General features: G+C 35.2%; 1 protein-coding gene across 1 annotated transcript in view; it reads left to right on the plus strand.

Annotated features, from left to right (window-relative positions):
- Nucleotides 1-16,955, plus strand: part of LOC146002822 (uncharacterized) — a 96,149-nt gene extending 79,194 nt beyond the window's left edge. Inside the window, exons 5-8 of the mRNA XM_083140786.1 lie at nucleotides 2,517-2,667; nucleotides 7,359-7,494; nucleotides 12,661-12,866; nucleotides 15,099-16,955. Of these exons, the coding sequence (XP_082996912.1) occupies nucleotides 2,517-2,667; nucleotides 7,359-7,494; nucleotides 12,661-12,866; nucleotides 15,099-15,232 (627 nt within the window). The 3' untranslated portion in view covers nucleotides 15,233-16,955. The remainder of the gene's footprint in view (nucleotides 1-2,516; nucleotides 2,668-7,358; nucleotides 7,495-12,660; nucleotides 12,867-15,098) is intronic.
- Nucleotides 16,956-17,609: the final 654 nt, after the last annotated feature.

Consider the following 17,609-nt stretch of genomic DNA (forward strand, 5'->3'; position numbering starts at 1 on the left):
CTGTTAGGAACAAATTCCAAGTAAACAATGCCGTTTGCATCAGAAAAAGGAATCAGCATCGTCTTGACATGTTGCCCTGAGCGAGGTCAGTCTGCAAGTGACAATTCACCATTCCTGAAGTGGGAAAACCACCCGTAAACTTAGGTCTTCCGCAGAGCTGCCGCTTTGTAGGCTGTGTCAAGCATTACAACTGTTTCCCCTGCCGTTTTCTCCAACAGAAAACATTATTTCACATCAACACGTTGTTCAAACTTTTCAACTATCACAAAAATCAACGAACAAGCGAGAGGCGCCTAACAAAAAATTGTACTTGTTGCACCACACCTTCACCTGACGATGCAGGTCGACAGACTGATGCAGAAGGGTCATCGCAAGAGGCATCTAGCGGCAGAAGCATGTACTGGAATGGGCCTGCCTGTCAGAGAATGATTCTGGTTTCTTTTTTGGTCCCCCCACGTACAGTTTTTTTGTTTCTTTTTTTCTTTATTGAAAGAGCTACAAAAGTAGTTCTGTGCCAAAACATAATTGCCATTAAGTAGCTTTTTATTATTCACGACGGACATGAGCATAATGTCATACTTAGAATGACCAACTCTCCTGTTTCTCAGGAACTCCTGTATTAAGTCAAGATCGTGAAATTTAAATTCAATGTGATATAATCGAGTTCGGCGAGCTATACAAAAGTGAACTGCAAGATATTGCACATTTAGCCTTCACATGTTGCAGTAATTGATCGATACTAGTTGCTTAGTTCTGTTGCATCAGTGTACAAATTCATAAAGGTTAGGACTAAGAAACATGCAAAATTTGTGAATTTTTGTTCTGTATTATGAGCTGTATATTATATATCACAAGAGTCAAATGAAAGCCTTAAAAGTTTAATAAAAATTGTGAGGCAGACTGTATACAGCTCAAATTTACAACAAAACGACATCAAGGCTGCAACTCTAATCAAGTGAGATTCAAAACGTCATTTTTTTTATTATTTTTTTTTAATGATGGTGCCTCCTCTACACACTTGCACCAGTGAAGAGGAGTGGTTTCTTGCCCTCTGTCAGCCTAAAACGTAAGAGAAATTTCTTGCAAATGAAATTAAATACAGTATATCTGTGCATGCTTACCACACCAGCAAGTTTACTAATGGAGGAGAAAGTTCGACAATGGCCTCAGTTCGCAGACAGATGGGTGGAAAGGCCTTCGCAGTGGGTCATAAGTGACTGCACATGGACCCCAAAGACATGTTCTTCTCAAGATATACAGGCACTAACTCAAAGTTGAAAATATATGTAGATCAGCAATGGGTCTGTGCTAAAATGTGGCAAACATGCAGAAATATACTAGATAAGAAACAAGAAACAAAGTAAGGTTTTCATTTGACTCTCCCTTGTAAAATATAAAATACTCCTTTGTTTAATATTATCCACTCCATGAACATTTACTGGAGCGACACCTCACCACTAAAAATGTACAAAAGTTGGAAATCTCCCTTAACCCCATCCCTGTGAAATTTTCTGACAAAATGGTTTCCCATTCTGTATTTTTTTTTTTTCTGAGTTTGCGTAGTAATATTTTTAAGTAGCTACTGCTTCAGCACAATTCATTTGAGTATCATGGTTCATACGTCTTTCTCTTCAGTATAGAACAGGCTTTCAAATGGTACCACGCACATGTGTACATCAAGTATAAGGAAAGGGAAATAGGGGATAATTAGGGAAATACTTCAATAGGTATGAGGGATGAGGAAAAAAATATTTCGCAATCCTTTTTGACAATACTATTAGATACTAATCGAGGATAATCCTGGAAATTTCCCTCGGAAAAATCCCTTTTGGTAACTTCAGGGCCATCTGGATCGGACCTGGATATAGGTACCCGATTATAATCTACCTTGAAAAGTACTAAGGTTTATACGTAATGCGTCCACCAAGTTTCATTGCAATATCTTGAATAGGTATGAGCGATGAGGGAAAAAATATTTTGCAATCCTGTTTGACAAAACTATTAGAAACTCACAAACTCAAAAACCAAAAATAAATCACCAACAGTTCAAATAATGCAACACCAAAAAAAAATGTACATAAAGCAACTGACTAAACGGGGCACACAAACAAACTTACGTTTGCACTTTGTCAGCATAACACAAAACAGTTTACTTTCCTCTGAACTACCTCTTTCTTCTTCTTCTTCTTTGTCGGCACTGAAAATCGTGACTAAATAAAAAGTTGTTGTTTCTTCAATAGCAAAACATATGTTTCACCAACAAAAAATGTATTATTCCGTTCAACACAGGTTGCTTCAGTCAGAGATGTTCGCGGGCGTAATATTACGCCCAACACAGAATAAGCTATAGTGACCAAGGGTGTAATATTACGTCGAACACAGGGAAGGGTTTAAATTCACGACCGAAAATTGGACACTCTAGTCTTACTAAACACTAAATTATAGAGATGATTTTTTTGTGTGTGATATTTTTTTTTATCTGAAAGTTAAAGTTAATTTTTTAAACACATTTCCAGAAACAACCTGATGTATGCATTGCTGGAATGGCTGTGGTATGTAGATGCATTTGCCTAGCTAACCTTCATATGTGTATGCCAAATCCTAAATACTGGAGGGGAAATGGTCCGTTACCAGAGTTTGCAAGTCCATATGTTGAAGAGTATTTGGGTACGTATTCATTCTTAAGTTAATTTATTACTAAATCATACCACTTTCCAGAAAAGATTTTTATCAGCGTGATAATTTTATACATGGGGAGCCCAAGTCTCAACTCAACTTAAAATATAAAGGTTTATTCTCCTAACTGTGTGAATAATTAGGTTTAGAACAAAATTTATTCATCATTCATCACCAGGAAAGCTTCAAGACTTACTTAAGAATGATATACTATTTGTTTATTAACTGCTCAATTATATAGTCCATATATGCATTGTTGCAAATATCATAACTTTACATATATACCCATTCTATTAGGGTATTAATTAATTGTATCTTGACACATGTGGGCGTGAGAGAGTACCATGTATCTACTTGAATTCTTTAGGTGTTAGTGTATGTATGCTCTTATGGTCTTATGTACTTATGTACTTATAAGTGCATATGCCATCTTAACCTTTTCCATGTAGTTAACTTATATATGTATTTTCTCTCCTAGTGTGAACAGATTGCAGTTAATGTACATGCATGTTCTTTCTTTTTATTTTAGGAACTTGTGCATATATCTACAATGTTTTCTGATTGTTTTACTGTTAAGAGTTGCCATTTCAATCCACATCTTGCCCAGTTGATGGCACTACAAATGTTGTGTTATCTTTCCATAGTCGTATGTCTGCTATGCATGAGCTTATTGCACAAATGGTGGGCAAAGCAATTCCTTGTGTTCTTGGAAGACACGCTTGCCAGATGCTATTCAGCATTAATGGAACAATGCCACTGCAGAATTTGTTTCCTTTATTCATGTTCTTCATATCATGTTTTTTATATATATATATATATATATATATATATATATATATATATATATATGTGCTACAATTAGCATATATTCTATGTCAGTGACGTGCACTGAGGAGTAGCTAGTCTAGCAGAGATAGATCAATCAATCTCACATCTCTAATTATTTTCAAATCACAATATTTATTGTTGAAGCTACAGTTCACATAAAACACTTATTTGTTCATGCGCTTCTCGACCCTCAGTGAGATCTGCCGGCAAGACTGGAAGGAGCTACTCTAGTTGGGATTTCCTCCACCTCACCAGTTGCAGGTAGAAATGGCCGCCAGAAGGTAAAGGGAAGATTTCTGCCTCTACCTCCCTTGCCCCCTCGCCCCCTGCTGCAATGGTTGAAAGGTCCTGGTTTATGGTACCCAGTTCTATCTCCTATAGGAACAGATAGGGGATTGGTTTCCCTTCGATTCCTTTATAAATCCTTTGAAGAACTCAGAGGAGAAATTTATGCAGTACTTATGTCCTCTGTATTTACACCACAAATTTATACACATTTTATAATATGTATGTAAAAATACAGTTTTATTGTTTATGAAATGGGAACATATTACGTGCAGACAAAAATACCTGCAAATGTTATGCTTTCTTTTATTGTTTTCAAATACGGAAGATATAACAAATATTTGCTCACGCTCTCTCTCACTCTTGTCTTAGTAGTGTTTTATTTAAATATACTAATTTGTTGGCCTCCAATAAAAAAAAAAGGTTAACTAAACGGTCAAATACGGGTGTATTTATTTGGGCAAGAGAATGTGCGTTGGTTTGGTTTATTTTACTTCTCTTGTTCGCTGCAGTGAATAATGAAATAATTTGGAATGAAAAATGTATCCCAAAATTTAACAAGCCAAATGAATATTATTGATGAAACTACAAAAAAGTGTATTTTCTTACCATTTTATCCCCCTTTAATATATTGAATTTTTGCCACCTCCCATCCATCACTTTTTCTATCTGTATAAATTTAATCGCGATAATAAGTAGCTAATGAGCTTATGGAAGTCATGAAGGACAATCGTGAACAGAGAACTCTGGACTCCTGATTTTTCAGTGCCCTGCAGATGCACTGGGAAGAAATTATTTGTATTTATTTAATGTTGCTCTTCCAGCACCTTACCTAATTTCTGCCATGACGATGAACATAGATTCAGTTAAACAGATGAAGGGTGGATACAAGAGAAACACTCATGCACAGGCACAGGCTCGAATCCGGATCCTTCAGTAACGACATCGTGAGATGGAGGAATTAGGGAAATCTAGTAAAGCATTTTTTTTCTTTCAGAAAACATTAATCACATACAAAGATGGTGTTTCAAAAATCCAATTGAAAAATACCATGGAGAAAAAATGCAGTTTGCTTTACTGTTACCCACGTATATGAATGGTTAGCGTTTTTCTCTTGTCTTTCTTGTCGGCAGATGTCCGTGGGGGAGTGGTTATCACAGCATACTATGACAGTACAGGTTCCGGGTTCAAATCCCAAACTGGGCATGAGTGTTCTTTGTGTGTGTTCCTTCATCAATTTTATTGTATCATCATCGTGATTAATCAAATGTGACAAAAAGCGATGCTGAGTAACAAAAATTAAATCAAACCATTGATTGATTGTTTGATTTGGTGTATTTTACTTTGCTTTTCTGCTGCTTTTGCCTAATCGCGAAGATGATAGGATGAAATTGATCAAGGGACACACATAAAGAACACCCGTGTGCAGGCTGCGATTCGAACCCATGATTTGTGGCTTAGGAGTCTAATCAAATATATTTTTTTATTTTTGAAATAGGAGTTACATGTATCTTTTTAGTAGTCATTCCCCAATTTGCAATATTTTCCCGCCTTTGATGTTCTTTTTTTTAGGAGTACTGGACCCTAAAAGAGGGATGTGACCCCCTTCAACCCCCCTTGGTACGCCACTGATTGCTACCCCAAATGTCGACGGCACTGCACGTCACTGTTCTATGTATTCTTTTCTGAGATCAGAGGTGCTTTTTTGCATTCTTCTGGTTGCATTGAATTTGTGTAAGGTTTGCAACACTGGTGAACTTGTTACTCATATTCTAGGTATCAAAATTCATCCACCATTAATATATATTATATATAAAAATATTTCGCACTATAAGAAAGACTTATTGGGAAGAAAGGCCATTCTTCTTATTTTTTGGAGGATGTAATACAGGATTGATGCCAGGAGAGAGCCAGCTATTTGGGTGATAAACAAGTAAAACACTAGAGACATGTTTGAACAACAATGGCATTCCTCAAAGTTACAAACCAATTTAGTTACTCCTCCCCCTTTTTAAAATGCCCTCAATAGAGGAACCCTCTTGGCCAGTCCATTGAAGTTCTCTTTTGTAGGCATTTACTAATGCAGATAACATCTTTATGTGACATGTGACCTTTCTTCAATTAAGTTACTTTAAATTGATGCTGCGAGATATATGGTATGTTCCCTGTATGAACATAAAGTGTGTGTTTACGCATAAACTGATCAAATTACAAGTAATTTAATGATTCGATATTTCTGTAAATAGACTGTAATGAGGTGTTCCATTGTACCCTTTTGTTATTGTTTGTATGAATAGAAAGGTTTAATTCATTGGACTCATTTTGCAAATTTCAAAGCTCATACATTGATTGATTTGGTGTTTTAAGTCCACTTTATGAACAGTAAGGCTAATCGGGACTGGACCTACAGTTTAAAGTGGGATCCGAACCACTGTGTGCCTCCACCGGGTATCGAACCCAGGACCCCTTGATTACAAGGCAACAACACAAAGCTCATACAGTAAGTAAGAACCAGATAGGTGTAGTAAGGTGCGCTAAGAACTTTTATACACACATTTAATGCACAATTTTTGATAATGTCTGCTTCAACTAATATGCTCATGATTAGTAGTAAATCATGTTTTTCTGAGTTTTGGATTTGCATTTCTCTTCAAATCATCTTTTGCCAAAAAAGATTATCCACTTCATTCTTTATCATGTACATCAAAACTCCCAACACCATTTTGCATCATCCCCAATGGCGAAGTGATAGTAATTAACCTTTTGTGTATAAATTGAACTTAAAACAACAAATCATTCCAAACAACATTTTGTTCATTACATTTTCACTTCCCAACATCGAGATTGTCAATTTTCATGCCCATTGTAAACAAACAGCAAAACAACATTAGCAGAACAGCATCATGCACATGTGTTCCACTGTATGCCAAGCAAATGGCTGAATGAATGAAGAAATGCTAGTGTTAACTGCAAGACCACAATGTGCAATTGCTTCTTAGTTTCTGGACACGTCATAAACCTCTAAATGCAGCTGCTAACTAAGGTTGTCAATGAATGACTAATTAATTAATTAAGCTAATTACCATTTTGTATTGGATTGGTACAGTATTGATTATTGATATTGGCCAATTTTATATCAGTTATTTTACTTGCATGAGTAAAAATTTTGTATTAATCCGTCCCTAGTATTTAGTGACATCTGTAAACTTTTGCCACTAACTATTACTGATCTGGAATTTCTCTTGTAATCTTTGCCCACAATTTTTTGTTTAAATTTTGTTAATACATTTGAAAATCTAAAAGCAAAGTAATAGGAAACTTATTTTCTGTTACCTTTTTTATTCAGTTTAGAAACAATAAGCAGACAGTTGCCCCATATTAATACACCCCTCATCCATTTGTTGTATGATGGAGATTAAAAATAATAATTTGTGGGAAGTATTAATTTAATGGATATACAATCAACATTTTTCTTTAGGTCTACACTGATGGATTAAAAATTAGAAGTTGTAATCTATCATGTGGTTCTAATTCGATCATTAACTACTGTCATTGATTGATATTTTCAGACAAGATTCTGAGACCAATGTTAACAGCTGTAAGTCATCTGAACATGAAAGTGCAAGAAACAGTTACGGGCATGGTGCTCAGGATACTGTGTGAAGCTTGGTTGGATCACATTTACCAGCAGAAAATTAAGTTCAGGTAAGCTATGAAGTTCCACAGCTGTTTGTCTAAAATTAGAAGTAGGAAACATTTATTGTACTTTTATCAGTATCAGCTAATATAAGTTGTCATGGTATTTGTGGTAAGCACATTTTTTTGTATAGTACAGGTCATCATCATCCTTCGCCATTCCCTGCCTCTGACTGGGTCGGCATAGAAGTCAAGCTTCTTCATTGTCTTCTTTTCTTCAACCATTACTCTCTTTCCACAGTGTTACAATCTTGCCCTCTTCTCCTAACACTCTCCACTATCTGCTCTTTCCACAGGCATCTTATTCTTCCCATTTGGCCTTATTTCCACTCCTTGTGCATTGTAAGCTCTTACTGGCAGTCTTTCTGCACACATTTTCTTCCTCTTTCCCAACATGCTCCTTAAGAATTTCATCTCCACTGCCTGCATCTTTCTTTTGTCTATCTCTGTCATTGTCCAAATCTCTGTTCCATACATAATTATTGGTACATAGCATGTAATATATATTACCTTCTTGCATTTCATAGGTACATCCCTGTTCCATATTAATCTTCAAATGCTTTGATAGAGTCCACCTCCCATCTGTCCTCATCTATTCTTCCAGTTCTCTTAATTATGCTCCCTAGATATTTGAAACTCCACTATCCTCAACTCTTCCACGTCCATCTTTATTCTTGGTACATTTCTGGCTCTGTTCCTTGTTGTTATTAGCTCCTCACTCTTTTCTGGACTGAATTTATTTTCTGCTCTTTTGATTTCCTCATTCTATCAAGCTGTCTCTGTACTTCTTATTCACTGTTTTCCCATATTACTAAGTCATCAACGAACAACAGGACCTTCATCTCTTCCTCTCCTATCTTCTTCCCCACCTCTTCATTAATTGCATCCATTGTAATTATCCCTGTTTTAGTCCATTACTTATACTGAACCACTCCGTTCTTCCCACTGGAGTCTTCACAAAGCTCTGGTTGGCCTTGTATGTGCTCTGCACTCTGCACACTATCTCTTCCTCAATTTCTCTCTCTCTTAGAGCCTTCCAAATCTTTGTTCTCTCCATGCTATCCTTTGCCTTTTCTATGTCTAGGAATGCCATAATCAAATCATTTCCATACTCATAATGCCTTTCCTGTAATTGCCTTATGGTGAATATCAGATCTACTGTTGATCTGCCTCACCTAAATCCATACTGTTCTTCTCTCACGTTAAGCTCTGTTACTTCCCCTATTCTTTTCTCTGATATTTTCTCAATACATCTATGCTGAGTGGCACATTAATGTTATTCCTCTGTAGTTTTTACATTCCTTTCTGTCTCCCTTCTTGAATATGCGAACTATTAGTCCCTTTGTCCAATGTCTTGGCATTTTTCTCTCTTGCCACACTGTTTTCACTACTCTGTACAGCCACTACTGGATAGTGCAGGTAATTTTCCATATTTCCACATTTGCAAATTTAATTAGCTTTCTGATTAATTTCGAAGAATAGTAGGTTCATTCCCATCTCTGTACCAGATACTGTAACCTTTATTAATGAAGGCAGTGGTCCTTCAAAGTTAATGTTAGTAAATTTACCCATAATTTACCATTCGGTATTTTTATAAATAGCTTGTAACTTTGTGCAAAATTCACCATTTGTATGAATCTAAAGACCTAATTCAGACACCATGATTTATAAAAGTAAATACCATATTTCACACTTAGTTTTTCTAAGGCAAAACCCATAGTAGGCACCTGGTTAAATAAATTAAGTAAACATTTGCAATTTTACGTTAGATCAGTAGAATATCGATTATCAGTATTTGATGGTTTTATAGGAATTCAATTTTTATTTGTACTTCCCTAATAAAAGTCTTTTTGTAGTGTGCTGTGGCCATGAAAATATGTTGCGTATTACAATAATACTGAAAGTTTCCAACTGTTGCAAACAGAAATATGTGAACTGAAAGGCAGAATGACGTTTTCTTTTTCTTGTGCAATAAAATAATTCATAGCACAAACAGTTGAATTCAGTTCATACACATATATATATTTATAATAATTCCATGTGTTTTTTGGGGCAAAAAAATGCCCATCGATTTTGTTGACTCATTGCCAACATTCACAGAAGGCTATTGATTGACATTCAGTCATGGTCATACTTCATTATTCTTTGACTGTTATAAACTGTATTAACTTTTAATAAACAGCCATCTGTAAATGGTCACCGAAATCAATAGGTAAATATCTTTTTTTTATATATAAGATGCATGGAAATATTATATATTTCTGTAACAAAGTATGGAGGCCTGTTTCCAGTTTCTGGAATCAAATTGCAAGGTCAGCTCTTTATGGATATATTATAAGCCAGCTGCCTGGTATTGGCACATGTCCATCTTGCAGCTATGTCGAAGCAAATTGAACATTTTTGGGAATGCAAACTATAGACATATGCAGGAAGAGAATTTTTTCTATATCCAAGAATGTATTAGCAGTGTGCTCAATATAAAAAGGAAAGGCCCACCTGAGATTAACTCCAAAAGGAAGACAAGAGGCAAATCCACAAGCTGAAACTAGTAAGATGAGGAAAGTTAAAGTCCTTGACTCCAGCAATAATTTTACAAATTGTTGCCTCTTTACGTCCTCTTCACATTAGAAAACGTCACACAAATGCCAAGAAGCTGTGTGAGAATTACCTGGCAGGAGAAAGATGGAAATTTGTGGGACTGGGTGAAGCATATGTCTAAGTGCAACAAACCCCATGAGATTTTTACCATCCAAAAGGGCAATACGCATTTTTAAACACGGTACTTGGAATGCAAGGAAACTTTTCCCAAGGATTCATGATTATTGCTGAATGGGACATTAACCATTCACCATGTTGCCAACAAGGCCATTCAACTCTGCATATTATCAAACTGAAGTTTGTTTCTATTGGAAAGTATTTTATTGTTTTCAATATATTGCTTATGAAAAATTCTTAACTACAACTGTAAATGCAATGGGGAAATCATATAAAACAACTAAAATAAATCTCTGGTAAAGTGTGTGGAATTTGTAACTTAGAAAAAACTTTCACATACAATTTTTTTTCAAATATATGAACGTTTTTAACTCTGTAGCTTCATTGTGTTTAACACCCTTATAGAAAATCGAAAAACATGCTGCTTCAGTCATAAATTGACATGTTGTTCTTCCTTTATACATGCAAAAACAGCAAGAAATTGGGTTCAACAAAGAATCTGACCCAGTACACTTGAAAAAGTGATGAACAAACAAAACACTGTCGAGATTGATTTAGTTGATCAAAAGATTGCTCATTTTTCCAATTGCATTACATACACATAAGATTAACCATGGAAACTCCATATTGAAAATAACAAGAACTAATATGAGCATTTATTACAACTACTAGCTGCTTTAGGTTGAGTTGGTTCTTAAGAAATAGTTTTTCTTAGGTATTTATTAAGATAAATCTGACTTCAGTAGTATGCATTAAAATTTAGAATAAATTCAGATCAAGTGTGTGGTTTTTCCAAAGAACTTCTAAATTACAGGAAATGTGGTTATGCTTTGAGTTAACAAATGAATTTATAACATATTGATTCTACAATATATACAAACTTACAATTGTATACAATTCACCAATTGGAAATTATCTTGATTTTCTAATTTGTTTCAGTTGAGATTCCGATTGAAACCAATACATTCTGATACCTATATTAGGCATCCGATAGAATCTGATTCATTCCAATTGAAACCAATTCAATCCAATTGAAATTTCAATTGGAACCAATAGGAAATTCCAGCTGGGGACGAATTTGCTGTCAAAGGGGTGCACATGTACACTAGAGGAGAGAGAGAAGGGAGGGAGCATAACAATGTATCTGTGTGTGGGAGGGTGTAAAATAACTTCATGTTATGATAGGACTATTGCTTTTTTAAACTGACAGTGAACACCAAACATTTTCTCTGCATGATGCCACTAGTAATACATGCAAGTATGTACAGTTACGGACACTGCTGGGTTGTAACAATTTCATTGAAAGTCATTGCATTCGTTACAACCCAGAACTCTCCGTGACTGTGCATTAAAATAGTAAAACTTATTCTTTTACTGTATTCGATTGCTTGATTGTTCTCCACAGGATAATGTATTTAAGCTTTTACTTTTTAATATTCTTGGCAAGTATGCATGTTACTCCACTCATCATCATTAATTAATAAAAAAAACATGAACCTAGAGTAGTTCATAATTGGGAAAAGAGAGACGTTGTAGTATATAAATACGGAGAAACTAGTACTCACTTTATCCGTGAAACTGTTTTTTCTTCTTCGTTCTATTAATTTCAGTGGCCGCTGCCACCATCCTCGTTGGAACTTGCTGTACTGTTGCTTGACGTGCATCTTTTGTTTGTAGTTCTCTGGCTGCTGCTAGGTGCGCTGTTGTTAACTGTACGTCTGCATTCGTGTCATCTGCTATTTCCCAGTGTTAACTGTTGTAGTAGGGGAATCCAAGTGTGGTGTGCCTGTCTGCTATCGATGTTTAGCTCTTGCGGGAAGTCCATTATGGCATTTGTTTCCTTGATTTTGGTGTCTACGAGTGTGTCTAGAGTAGCTATTAAGATATGAATTCAACATTTCCATCTTCTAAATACAGTAGACTTGCAATTAACCAAGTCCCGATTAACAGAGGCTCTGGGTTAACCGAGGGAGTGGTTGGAAAACATCGCACTTCATAACGCAACCCTTTGTTTGTTTATGGAGTCAAGTCACCGTCCACGCTGCACGTGTTCGTTACATTGTCGGTGTATCCGATTGTTGCGGTGGTGTTTAAGTCTGTGTAGGCCTATTCTAAGCATAAAAAGTAATCTTCTCATTTATGTTGTACTAGTAATAAATAATTACTATACAGTTTTAAGTGTTGTTTTGTCATTTACGACCTGTTAGCATATTATCTCCGTATTATCAGAGTTTTTCCATATCCAAGGTAATCACGGTCCCAATTAGCTCGGATAATCGCGAGTCTACTGTAAAGTTGTTGTTTTTTTTTCATCAAAAATTAAATTGCTGTTTGCCTTGCTCTGGGTGACCCTTTTAACCTCTCTGGTTTACAATTGTTACTTAATAACCACTCTGGTACATTTTAGTGTTACTTTATTGTAATTTTGTTAATATGTTCGTTTTTCGTTACATTTTATAGTGAATGGGGTGCATTGCAACTTCTGGCTGATTTTGGTGCTGTTCCAACATGGCTACAAGAACGAGCTACAGTATCAAATGAACTCCAGCGTTACCTCCTTCGAATGGAAGTGTTGAGGCGATGTGAGGGAGTTGGAAGGTTGCTTCTTCGTAGTCCTGGTGAAACTTTAGGGATGTCCGTTCCAAGAAATAAAGTTGCACCAGCTGGTATGTAACAAGTTTGTAACTCAATTATGAGTCATTCCACTCTCAAGCCATGTGAACCAACTTTTAAGAAAAATAGTTCTAAAATAACATTCACAAAACTTTGTGCCTTCTTTTATTAATTATGCATCATTCAGAGTCATTCAGAATATTCACTTATACTGAATTTGGGTGTCCCATTGTTTTCCTGATTCGCACACAAAGAAATTGTCACACATCTTAATTAACCCATTTAATAAGACATTAAAATTTGTACTAAAATGGGTTGTGTTAGGCCTTGTTTCCATGTTAATAAAACATTAAAATGCTGACCAAGGGAAAGTTTTATAGCATAAATATATATATAAAAACGTAATGTTTCCACCCTCTAACAGGGTCTTCTTCAGACGAATATTCACAACAAATATATGTATGTACATTAATGTATATTTTTATACTATAAAAGTTTGCCTTGCTCAGCATTTTAATGTTTTATTAACATGGAAACAAGCCTTAACAGAACCCATTTAAGTACCTATCTGACTCAAGGTATGTTCGGATCTACTCAAGATCATGGCACTAAAATATTCATGTTCGAGACCTAGCCAGACTTCTGTATGAATGTCTCTTGATCAGTTTCATCTAACCTTCATTCGTTCTCATTGTTGCAATTAGCCAAAAGTAACATAAAAAGTGTCAGAAAATACCTAAAATGTAAAAAAATCTAGATTTTGCCAAATTTTTAAAGTATTTTCTTGAGCCGACTTCTGTGGCAAAGTAGCACACTATAACGGTAAGGGTCCCATTTTCAGATTCCAGCCTGGTCATGGGAGTTCTTTGTAAGTATCCCTTCAACGATTTTTCATCCTATCATCACTCATGAGGTAAATTAACTAAATCAATCAATCTAATCCTGATTTGATTTTTGTTACTTACTTTTCTGCCACTTTTGGTCGATTGTGATGATGAGGATGACTGATGATAGGATGTAATCGATGAAGGGATACTCACAGAGGCTGGGATTTGAACCAAGGACCCCTGGCATCATAGCAAGTTGTGATAACCACTCTGCTGTGGAGATTGGCATAAAGTCTAATCTTTAGTATGAGTGCCTTTTGGATATACAGTATTTACTTATGTATAATGTGTATTTTTTCCAAAATTTTTGCCCCCAAAAACTGTGGTACGTATTATGCACAGAATAATTCGGACAGCCACCATGAAACCGTACAGGGTCATTCCATGATTTTGTGATGCTTGCATTGATTTTTCATGTTTATGGAAACCTATCATGTTAATATATCGTTGTAAAGCTTAAATTCTGTAGTTTCTGAATATGGCAACACTAATGTGCAATGCAGTTGAAATAAGTTAATCACAAAATGATGGAACGTTCTGATTTTTATGGTACTTTGGATGAAAGAAAAGATAAGCAAAAAGAAAATTATAATTAAACTGTATTACTGGCCAAATAATAATATATATATGAAGTATGCCTTAATGGAAGAAATCGTGTGCTGTTAACTACTAGTTTGAGGGTCCTGAATGTGCCTCGTGTAAAAGTTACGTTAGTCATGGAAGAAGTATATATTTTGAAGTTTTTTGTTTTAGAAAAAGTAAAGAAGGAATGAGCAAAACCACATAGAAAAGTTTTAAAACAATTTCCGACTATTTTTCACTTCTAAAGTAATGTTCTGTGACACCAAGAAAAACAGGCACATTCTGGAAGAATTCTAGCATTAATCTCCTTTCACATGGGATGCATATCAGCGGTATTTGTTGGGTGAGAAATAATAGAAAATAAGTTCCTGAGCACTGCAAATCCATAATGTAATTTTGATCTTGCTTTCTACTATTACCGAATATATAAGGTGGTTACAGAGTGAAAACTTTGGGATGCTAAGCACAGTGGTGGGAGGGGGGGAGGTGGTATGGGTTGGTGAATTATTGTTTACACAAGAGGATGTTCTCCTCTTGATCGGCATAGCAACAGCGTTACGACCTACAACTAAGGAATCAAGTTCTTGAACCTGGATTGTATTGCGCATTATATACAAGATATAATTGTTTGTCACTTTTGCCCATCTAAAACCAGGGTGCGCATTATACACATGTAAATACGGTGTTTTAATTTTCAATAAAGTTGCTGAAATGATTAATTACAGGCCAGTATTGTTGTAGATGTACTGCATATTCTTGAGTTTTACAACCAGAATTTGTTACTATTCTTACAAATACACAATTTCTTCTCCACAGACACCAATACTGGTTCTCCGCAGTCAACTGGATTGGATGCGATGCCAGCAGAGATGTATGTTACCAATCAGGAGCAATGGCTGGAACTAAGAGCTCGTCGACGTGGCCTCTTTATGTGTTCATGTTGCAGGTGACATGTGCATAATGGAATTAGTGTAATGAGATAACAAAAAATGTTTTACATTCAAATGGATTGTTCATATTTAATGTTGGACAAGTTTTATAATAATTTATTTATTCATTTGAGAACAATGTTTGCATACAATTTGCACATGCTGAACAAGAACAGAAATTTTCAACATAATTGAATATTTAATACTCTGCATTTAATATTAGTAAATGCAAATGTTGAGTTCCAGTTAGTGATCAGCAAGTTTTTACAAATAAATATATATATATACACACTTTTCAGGACAGTATAGATGTTACTACTATGCAAAAAATGTTAAAATGTTAATTTTGAAATATGATCATGCCTTTACTAAAATTAAAAAAGAAAACTGTAAATAATGGCACAGGAAATTACTCTTTGATACACCCTGTACATATATCAAAAGAAAAGTATGGAAGAGACAAAGAGTTTGGTACTGTTTTTAGGTGAGAATATTGATCTCAGAAGTAGGTCATGTCGGTTACAGTCCACCGTGGTAATTCTGTCAACCTCTGACCAATTGGTATAGCATTGGTGCCAGCTATTAACATTTCATGCAGGTAAATACAGATACTGTATTTTGACATTTATTTTTACCAAAAGGAAATACTGAAATTTATAGATATTGCTTTCTTGTGCCTAGCAGCTAAAATTGTAATCATTGTTAGTGACCAAATGTTTGGTTTATCTAAATGATACAGTGGAACCTCAATTTTACGTTTTTTCAGGGGACCAAGCTAAAAAAATGCAAAATCAAGGAAAGTTTTATAAATGTTTGCTACGTTGAAACCGTCAGGATTGATGTATAATGCGGAAAAATGTAAAATCCAGGAACATAAAATTGGGGTTTCTCTGTATACCATTTCAATGGAATAACAAGTTTGGCAGAAGATTGCATTTTGAAATGTGTGAATTAAAATTCTTACACCCTTATAAACTTTGGAATCCATGAGCCAATATTTTTTAAATTATTTTGGCATATTGATAAAATGTTGTTTATATGCCAAAGGTGAAAACCTATGATTTACAGGTTAAGTAGAGGGTGTCCGGAAAAGAATATACCCTGTTCAAAACACATATGCTATGGTATTAACCCAATTTCTAAACAAAAGGAAGATAATCTCTCCAAGTTTTGCCAGTGGTGGGAATCAAATGTACAACAGACCTGTGATTTTTGCTACAAATTCATTGCTGTAACCAACTACTCCACTACCCATGCACAGTGTGTATTTCATCTGAAACTTTCTCACTCTATCTCTCCGCATGCTGGTTACTGAGAACGAGAGAGACTAAATAAGTACAATCTTTTCCAGGCACCCTGTATATGCATCAAGGTATTCAGTGACCCCAAATTATGAAGGTAGAATAGGAGCATGACCTTTGGTATTGTATGCAAGGCATTCTCTCCTCTCCCTCCCTTTCCCAAACATCATTGTACTAACAATTTTTAAGTATTAAAAGTTACCTTTAACCATCTTGTAGCCTCCAATGCACATGAGATGAGATTATATATTGCATTGCATGCTAGATCTAATGAGGGTACTTCATGGAATATGTGGTAATTTGAATTGTGAGTGCATGATCTTGGAATGTCAATACTGATTGTGTATATATGTTGTTAATTTGTTTGAAATGTTATTGCTTTTAAAGTTATTTTACTTCTGTGCAGTGAATATTGAAAATGTTCCTGTTTATTAAAAGCTGCATAGAAATCATTTATTTATTAATTACCATATTGAAATTTATCCCACCCTTCCCATTATTAATATTTACATGTTTGCAAAAAAGTTAACAATGAAGCATGTGAAATTTGCTATGATTTCCTGTGACCTTGATGAGATAATGAAGTAGTAGTCCCAAAATTTTCAGAAGATATACGTTAAATTTCATGAATCATTATATCAGGTGGCCCATAGCAGTTGGCACTAGCAGTTATGACTTATGGGCCACCCTGTATTTCCATTACATACTTTGAAGAATTCATTTAACCTCTGAAGAAAAAATATATATGATAATAGTATACTGACTATGATGATGATGAAATACCCATAATTGGCATAAGTGAGGTGTATTACAATAGAGAATGTGCATTTTAGTGATAACACTTGAACATAAGGGAAACAGTACAGCATGGAAAGTTTGTAGAAAATACTTTGGAGACCACACTACTTACGTTGAACAACAAATTCTTCTATTGATGGTGTTTCTACTTCTAAAAGTACCTCTTTTGATACGTCACCATACTTGTCACAAGAATGTTTTTGAACAAACTAGAATTAGCATAATTTACAGTGAATCCAGAAGTATATGATTGTTTGCTTGTTTGTTTAAATTGTTGTTTTGTGTCTACTTTGTGCACA

Source organism: Lepisma saccharinum, chromosome 19, assembly GCF_977018435.1.
Source record: "Lepisma saccharinum chromosome 19, izLepSacc3.1, whole genome shotgun sequence".
Lineage (NCBI taxonomy): Eukaryota > Metazoa > Arthropoda > Insecta > Zygentoma > Lepismatidae > Lepisma > Lepisma saccharinum.